This window comes from Phragmites australis, chromosome 11 (genome assembly GCF_958298935.1).
Source record: "Phragmites australis chromosome 11, lpPhrAust1.1, whole genome shotgun sequence".
In the NCBI taxonomy this organism is placed as follows: domain Eukaryota; kingdom Viridiplantae; phylum Streptophyta; class Magnoliopsida; order Poales; family Poaceae; genus Phragmites; species Phragmites australis.
The window spans coordinates 34,228,276-34,237,277 of record NC_084931.1 but is presented as its reverse complement, the minus strand read 5'-3'; the positions used below and the strand labels follow the sequence as shown (position 1 = coordinate 34,237,277).

The window sequence follows — 9,002 nt, the reverse complement described above, 5'->3', positions numbered from 1 at the left end:
ACAATACTGCCCCTGGGGTGTTCACACGCATCTCCTCCAGGTTTTGCTTTGCCTTGGCCCGAAGCGAACGAATCCTCCTCCTCCTCCTCCTCCTCGCTCCCTCTGCTAGACTGGCGTGGAGATTCGTCCGGACTTAGGTATAAATTTCTTCTTCTTCTTCTTCTTCTTCTTTCCTTGGTACGCAAGCCCTAGCTTTCTTCAATGGGATCTTTAATTTCTTCACTGTGAGCAAACAAATCAAAATCTTTCTTGCTGTGATGGATACTCCATCCATCCATCCATCCAGTTTTGCGGATTCGTTTGCTGCGTGGAAGCAGGGTAGACTAGCATTTCCAAAAACATGTTGGGGGTATGCCCCCGGCACGTACTGTCATTTGTTTTCTCGAACCTGACCACGAGACTGTCGAAAGCAACACTCTAAACAACCGAGCTCATGGTCCTAAGAGTTCTAGCTCACTTTGCCTCTTATTTTTACTGCAAACACTGGTTTTTCAATGCCAGCATTTCTATTGTTGTTAATTGTGATGATTAATTTGCATGGGCTTGAGATTGAATCTGGAATGTTTTACAGGCTATATTTGTTACATCTGGGGTGGCAACTGTATGGCTGATGTCATAATTTTCTCATTATTTGTGTATGTCTTTTGGCCCTTTACCAACAGCTCTAGCACGCTAGAGTCGGCAGTAGCATGTTAGCAGACTGTTTTTGTGATCTTCTAGTCCTCAACTCTATGCGGACAAGTTTGTCATTATGCCAATCCCCAAGCAAAGCTGTTTCTGTTTATTTCATTTTACATGATCAGCACTTGTGTTCTTTATTTCCTTTTTATTTTGGTGGTTTCCACTTAACAGTGATTTTTGGGCATGTTCTCTCCAGAGAACTGATACCAGCAATACGTTGACCTTTACTTGCTTTCTAACAGGTCTAACTTTTCAAATAGTTATCTGTAGAAGATGCATTGCTTTCCCTTCAAAAGAGCAAGCATGTTTTTCCCCATCCAAGTTCTCTAATAGCCACCAGTGCTTGTGCCAACAAGTAGATGCATTCACCCATTTTTGTTGCTCAACCTTTCCATTTTACATGTGTGTGATAATGTTGTGAGTTCACAGTGCAGTGCTGATTTTGATGTTTGCCTGTGTGACAGGTGCTGCGGACTGGGCAAATAGATCTTGCTCAATTTGGAGTTGACCCCAGTAAATGTAATCCTTTTCACTCCCCTTTACAGACTCCAACTTTGCACTTATACGGATTTGTTGTGTGTAGCATGCTTCTGGTATCAATATTTGAAAACTTGAAAAGAGACTTTAGAATAGATCAAAAGGACAGTTCATGGAGCAATTGTGTATGGTTCATTCCCCTTGTATCTCGAAAGAGTAATAGTTGTTGTAACAACTTCCTCAATGACCAGTAGTTCATATACAGTGAAATGATACCCATATTGTGGGCAAGGTCACGATGTTTGTTGCTGAATTTTGAATTATTATTTTTTTGTGTAAATTTTGCAGTCGGAGTGAGATCTCTGTTATCTGAGTGGAAGCTTCTAAATCTTTGTGCTTATTGAGAATACTAGCGCACGAGGTTAAAAATTTAACTTATAGTTGAATTATAGATATTTATATTAATAATGGTTGTATGTTAGATACATCAGCTATTATATTTAAATATTAGAATGTAAAATATAAATGTAATTTTTATTCATAATATTGGAATCATATTTATTATTTGTGAATAGATCTAATTTATAATTTTCATTTTATGTGTTATGTAAATTGATTTTTATTTGTTTCTTGATTTTTTAAAATTATTATTATTTTTAATGTCGTCACCGTATCTCATATTATTTTTTTAAATACATTATAAATTCTTTGATATTATTTTTATGCGATAATCCGTAATATGTTTGCATTCTGTTGTTTTAATTTTATAATGTTTGAGTACACGCATATTTAATTAGCATATTTTAATTGATTTGAAAAAGTATGTTTATTACTAATGTAACTAAGTTAAAATTTACTAACGTAATTTTGTTGGACAAAGGGTATTAAAAAAAATAAAAGCAAGGCAAGAAATAGTGGAGTTGAACTCTATGATTTGTTTTTTAATCTTTTGTTTTTTCTGATCGGATGTTTTACTTTTTTACGAGAATTTTTAGTATTTTCCTAGGATTAATATGAAGATATAAAAAAAATCTCTAATTAGTAAATATAAGATAAGATGGGTAGAGTAGTATATCGTTAACTGTTGAAGCTGCTAAATCTGTTGCGATCGTCTTCAACACTATCTGTTCAACTTTGCATCTAAATTTGGTATCTGAAAACTTTTTTTTTGGAGTCTTTATGGCAGACAAGTTCACGGTGGACTCATTCCTGGAGGCTTTGGAAGACTCTGTTGCCAAAGCTTGTGCATCTGGAGACAAGAATGTGCAGTCCCAGGGAGGCAGTGGAAATGATCCCATGGACGAGAGTTGGTAAGGCGGCATATTATGTGGGAATTAGTAGTAGTTTATCACTGCTACTAATTTACTGTGCTTGGGAATCCATCGGAAAAGAAGGAAGGCTACTCATCTTGATCTTGGCAGGAGAACCAGAGGAGTTCACGAAATGGCATCAATTTAATTTGTTTCTTTACAGGAAGAAGAAGAAAAGGTTTTTGCTCTTCAAAGAAAGAAAGAAAGAAAGAAAGAACGAAAGAAAAAAACCAACATTTAGTTTGCTCCGAAAACTATGCTCTATCAATGGATCGATGGATTAGTAGGAAGTCTTGCAGTGCCCCTCTCAAGATCGACATGGACCATGCAGCTAGCTAGCTGAGCTGGCTAGAGGAACCGGAAGCCGGCGACACCCGGCTCGCTGGCGCTCCAACCTCTGAGCCTGCAACCAGCGTCCGCGGCGGGCCGCGCGACACACGCTGCCACCACGGGCGCGAACCCAAGCGTGAGCTCCAGGCCGAGCTGCTGCTGCTCCTCATCTTCAAGCTCCTCGAGGAGGTTCTGTGCGGCTGGCCCCGCGGGCGCTGTGCTCTGCTCGGCCTGACTGACGTGCGAACCCGCCTCCGCGTCGGTGTCCAGCGACGCCTCCGGGCCGGAGTGGGGCTCCTCGTCGTGGGTGTCGGACGAGGCGTGGCTCAGTGTGGCTCGAGGAGACTGATCTTGGAGGTCGTCCTCGTGGTGGAGCTCTTTGGCGGTCATGAGCTCATCGTCTTGATGGTCCAGGTCCGCCCGAGGGGCCTGCTGATTCTTGCTGGGCTTGTCGGACTTGTGATGCTTGTTGCGGGGTTGGGCGGAGGCGGACGAGGATGAAGCGCGCTTGAAGCGGGTGCGGCCGGGCTTGGCAACCTTGTGGAGGTCCCCGGCAAGCGGTGGTGCAGTTGATGGGTCGGCAGCTGATGGCTTGGAGAAGTGTCGGATGTCGTAGGCCTTGTGGAGGTGTGCGGGGGTGGGGCTGGCGGCGGCGGCCTCGGAGGAGATCTGGACGATGGGGGCGCCCTTGAGGACGGCCTCGACGGCGGCCTGGCACATGTGCCAGTTGCCGGACCAGAGCAGACCGACGGAGCCGTAGATGGGGTTGACGATGCGGCCACAAGCCTCGTAGAGGAGAGACCGGAAGATAGCTGCAAGAAGTAGGGATGTTAGTTTGTGAGAAGAGGCTCGGCGGAGAGGAGAGGAGAGGAGAGGAGCAAGCATTAGTGCACTACTGACCAGGCCTGAGGTTGTCTGGTCCCGCGTTGATGAGGTTCATGAGGCCGGCGCGGCCGTAGAACTTGGCGAGGAAGACGGTGGCGTTGGCCTGCGCCTCGGGGCTCTTGATCCACTGCAGGCAGGTGCGGATGGTGCAGGCTTCGTTGCAGCCCTTGCGCAGGACGCGGCAACCGTTGCAGCTGAGCCTCATGCCTTCTCTTTTTCCTTTTCCTTTTCCTTTGATTAAATGGTGACGACGTCTGTATCTGTAGAAGAAGGGAGAGAGGGTGATGTGCGCAATGGAAGGGAGGAGGGGAGGAGGAGGGAGGAGGGAGGAGGGAGGTTATATATCCAACAAAGCTCTGCCTGCCTGCTTGCTTGCTAGGTACATGATGACGATGATGATGGGAGAGAGAGAGAGAGAGAGGAGACGAAACGAGTAGTACTAGGTGTGTGACAGTGGCGCGGCGCCAGTGGTTTTCCAAAACCTGGAACGGAACAGCGTCCCAGGCCAGGTTTGATAGCTTCCATTGTGTTGTTTTGTTTTGTTGGGTTGGTTGGGTTGGATTAAATCATTAAACAACAGCAGCTGCAGCCGCCGCGTGAACCAAGAACAGCAACATGCATGCATCCTTCCCATTCCGGTGGGTGCTCCCACGGTTTTCGGCCCCCAGTAAGCAGGAATCCCAACCAAGAAACGCCCACTTGGTTGCAACAATCCAAAATGGTTTCTTGTTTGCATTTCTTTTTTCTCCTCTTCAAATCAAATGTCGTTGCCTAGCCACACTAGGTACTCCGTCTTCTTCTTCTTCCTATCATCGACTCACAGGAGAAAGGTGAAAGCGATAAGTCCATCGCCATCGATCAATCACATCCACACTACACCACTTTCTTCCGCTCCCGGTTTTGTGGAACGGACCACCCTTCCGCCACTTTCTTCCGCTCCCGGTTTCCTGGGCGGAAACCATGGGCGGGCTTGGTAGGGTCCATCCATTATTTGGTGGGATTATTTTACTCATTTTTCAGACGTAAGGACGATTAGATTCCTACCATGAATCATCTTGTCTTAGGCATCTTACTTATCTCTAAGTGATATCTCTTATTTTTCATATCATATTTTTTAAAAAAATTGTTCGTAATTTTTAATACTCATAATATTTAGATTTATTTTTATTTTCTCTCTTTTAAAAACTAGGTTTATAAGATTCTTCTTCACGTGAGCAAGATTTTCCTCTATATCAGTTTCATTTTCATCTCCACCATCACATATTTCTCTTCTCTCCGTATACCACAATAATACGAGCTAGTTGTTATCTATAACCAATGGAGTTGTCCTAAATCAAGTGTCACACGCATGAGGATTGATTTCATTTGATTTTGTGGGAAATGCAAAATCTTCAAAGTCAATCTGATTTTGAGATTCCTCCAAAAGTTGTTTCGTTGCACACTATTTCTTCCACCATTTTCATAGATATTCTTAATTATTAATTATCAAAATCTCATTAGCTAGTCCTTTAACTATTAGGAATCATTTAAATAGTATTCGAATTAATTATTAGAGTAATTATTTAATAAGATGAGAGCTAGTACACATTTGTCTCTTAACACACCAGTTCTAACCCATATCTCACTGCAACAATCGTAACCACTAATGATTAATACGAATCATATCCCAGTAGTCACAATATGTGTGTTTCGATAATTCCCAGGAGAGCTATTGTCTATCCATATCTCTAGCAACGTGTATATCATAACATCACAAATAAACAAGATTACAAGTTAATAAATTAAACAAGGATAAGTGTTATCTAGCGTACATAACATAAATCGCAGCAGAATAAACATCTAACGAAAACAAAGATCGGTGACGTTATTTACCCACAAGGCAACCGATCAGAGTTAGTAGTAGTATAGTGACTACTCGTTGCCACACCGCTCGTGGTGGGGTACAAGTAGCTATCACCTAAAGTTCACCTGTAAACACAATCAAGAAAGCATGATGAGTACGAAGATATTCGTAAGACTTAATTCATAATAGATACATATAATAACCCGACTACAAGAATCATGCATTTGAGGATGCGTAGCAAGGAATTGGCCATAGGATTAAATAATTTTATATGCAAAAGTATTTTATCAACTCAAAAATGTAAGCATCTACAACCTAATAATTGTACCCTCTGATCCTGAGATCATCAACATAAACATAACTATCACTTGAACTAGCTCAACTCGTTATCAACCATCACTATCCACTTCCCAACATATCATCACCACCAACAACTAAATTCTACGATTGGTGCAAACATACAGAAGCATACTCATGACCCTAGATATAGATCTACTTCTTAAGGTTTTACGCGTTCGGGTCGTGCATGGTGTCCGAACGACCACGTAAAACGTTCACCTAGCCCTAGGGAGTACATTGGTGCCCTTCGTTGCCGAAGGCTTCACCGAAATCCTCGCCGGTGACCTCGCAAAGGTTATACCAGCAGGTCTAGTGGTCTGACTGCCAGTAGGTCGGTGGAAAAGAATAGTCAGCCACCAGATTCAAAGTCAAGCTGCCACTAGGGTTGATCTGACCGTTGGTGGGCAGTCGGACCGCCAACTCAACTTCGATCAGACCGTCAGGGGGCAAAACCTACTGCAAGCCGACGATCTCACTCCAGCCTATTGAAGCTAGGTACAATTAGGTTAGCTTATCTGGGGTTTCAAATTTCAGAACCCTAGTCCATTAGCGATCCTTTGCGAATGTTTTCAAACCCCGGTACTCTACCATTACTTGAGCATGCATCATTTATGTACTTTTCCTCTGTTCACCTATTTATGCATTGCATCCTTGATTCTTTTAGATAGCGTTGAGCAGACGGTTCAAGCGAGCGAGGGCGACACTGAGGCACCCCACTTCTGTGAGTTGTGTGCGGATAGCTTCAAGCAACCGATAGAGCATCAAGGCAAATATCTAAGCATATTGCACCTTTCGTTCAATTGAATGAAGTAAAAAAATTGATAAATTATGCTTATGTATGTCGCGTGTTTAGAGAGTCAAGTGTTAGGCAAAACTGGGTAGAACTTATGTCGATTGCATGATCTCTATCTTGAATTGTCGTTTATCTATATCCTTGTAACCTTGAGCACATGATCGATGTCTAATTACAAGTTTATTTGATATGCTTAGAAATGCTTAGATCCTCGGTAGAAGTCGAGCGACGGTATCGCTGTGTTCACGAGCATATGGCTCACTTATGGTTTATGAATACATTTATGATGTTGAGATAATTGGATGAGTGGTGAGTATGAGACGATATGTGGGCGGTGTTAGGAGTTTTTTCTGCTCAGGAGAAGTTCTCGGGGTAGTTCGGGAAGGAAACACGGATACCGTAGACCGCTTTGCATTGTTTAAACATTGTCCGTCGGTGCCATTGGCTTTAGCACTTACTATACTCACCACATGCCGATCTAATGGTAAAACGAACCGAATACCTCTATAGTTGTGATTATTTGGGCATGAACATCGACGGTGTGAGTGAGCAGACTTATAGAGGTATCTAGTTTGCTCCGGAGTAGTTATAGATACCTTCGCGTCAAGCGATACACGATTCAAATGGTCGTGGCTTATTGAGAAAGTTTAACACGAGTACCCCTTGCATGGGCTTATGTGGACACATAAGCCGTATGGTCCTCGAGTCGTATAGGTCCAGGAGTATCCCCTGCAGGGTGTAAAAAAATTTCGAAATATCGCGCTCTCGGTCATGAGCATACTTCTGTCCATCAGCATCGGTCGTAGAGTCACGAGTGGTGGATTGTGGTTGGATATGTGGGGGTTGGTCGAGGTGGTTCCGTTCTACAATTATGTTTGTTATTGTTCCAGTTTCATACATGTGCAGTTGGTTGGTTACAGGGTTGATGGTAGTTTGGTTAAGTTTAGAATGCTCACACATAGATGTCTATGTTATGGTCACATATAATTTACTTAACCTTAGAGTCGGGCTATTTATACGTGCCCTATATGGATTAAATCTTACGAGTACCTTCGTACTCATGCTACTCTTTCAGGTACTGCTTGTGAGGAAGAGATGGTGTTTGGCTACTTTTTGCCCGTCGACAATGGCGACAAGTAAGAGTAGTTCATCCTACTCTGTTGGCAAGGTTTTTGAGGTGACGCCTAAGGGCATGTGGCGCCGCTCTCTTTTGTTAATAGGTTTAATCTTTCACTGTTTAGTTGCTTCTTTTGTTGTAAATTGATGTAAATGGTTGCATAGCTAAATACTTGTAATATAACTTTGATTATTTGCTCTTTATGAAGCTTTGATGTGATGTGTTAGGTTGGTAAGGCATGTGTTCTGATCTTAGGCATAAAACACGTGCCGAAACTATCAGAGCGGTATTCTGCTTAATCATTGAAGTCGTGATTAAGCAAATGATCAACTTAATGATTAATTAAAATACTATTTAAATAGTTTCTCACATCAACCCAGCCTAGTCCAGTTGTGCCTCGTGCACACGCTAGCGCCCGCCTAGCCGTGTTGCGCCACCACCCACCTCGCTCTCGCCAGCCCACACGCTCCACGTGGCCGTCCACCTCGCTCGCCCCCGCGCACGCGCGCCCGCCACGTGCCTCTCATGCTTTGCCGTCTGCTCAGTAATTGTTAAGTAGCTGTCATGCAGTAATTCTTTAATAATGTAAGTATATGTATACACACGTATGTAAATATATATGAGAATAGTGGAAGAATATGCACACTATTTCCATATATGCACACTACTTCTTCCACTATTTCTATATATTTATATATGGGAAAGATACCTCAAAAGTTGCAGTTTTCTCATATATATATATATACGGGAAAAATAAAAAAGAGAAATCTTAAAATCAGACTGATTTCAAGGGTTTTGTAATAAAATCAACTTCAGGAGAGAATCTCAAAATCAAACTGATTTTTAGGGCCTTTTTTTTCGCAATTTTCCTTTGATTTTGCATGCTGGATTCCCATTCCCTCACAGACGACTGTTGAGTCAGTCAACCCACGGTTTTGGGAAGAAATGGCGGTTTTAGTTTCCTTGGAGCTCCTTTCACACCTACTGCCCTGCCCTGGTATTCTCTCTTTTTTTCCTTGCAATCTCCATCTTATTGCGATACATCCTGCTGCTGGTCCAAGATGAATCAGCAGCTAGGTTATTTTGCATTCACCTCACCGTCATTGATTCAGACGGAGCTCTCGTCTGCTGGCACGAACGGCATCGATCGGCAAGCAAATATTCGCCGCCGCAGGCAGGCAGGTAACCCAACAAGGTAGAGTGAGTGTGTGAATTGCAAAGTGAGTT

The 9,002-nt window shown here is 43.0% G+C and overlaps 1 protein-coding gene and 1 long non-coding RNA gene across 2 annotated transcripts; one reads left to right on the top strand and one right to left on the bottom strand.

Annotated features, from left to right (window-relative positions):
• On the top strand, positions 1 to 2,478 carry LOC133885063 (uncharacterized). The gene is made up of 3 exons (XR_009903185.1): positions 1 to 137; positions 1,146 to 1,200; positions 2,345 to 2,478. It is a non-coding gene; the product is annotated as an uncharacterized LOC133885063 (long non-coding RNA).
• Positions 2,479 to 2,593: 115 nt separating this feature from the next.
• LOC133885061 (LOB domain-containing protein 42-like) lies at positions 2,594 to 4,048 on the bottom strand. Its single transcript, XM_062324695.1, has 2 exons — positions 3,699 to 4,048; positions 2,594 to 3,610 (listed from the first exon to the last, which is right to left on the bottom strand). Exons 1-2 carry the CDS (start codon positions 3,886 to 3,888, stop codon positions 2,817 to 2,819), a joined length of 984 nt encoding a protein of 327 aa, XP_062180679.1. The 5' UTR covers positions 3,889 to 4,048; the 3' UTR covers positions 2,594 to 2,816.
• Positions 4,049 to 9,002: the final 4,954 nt, after the last annotated feature.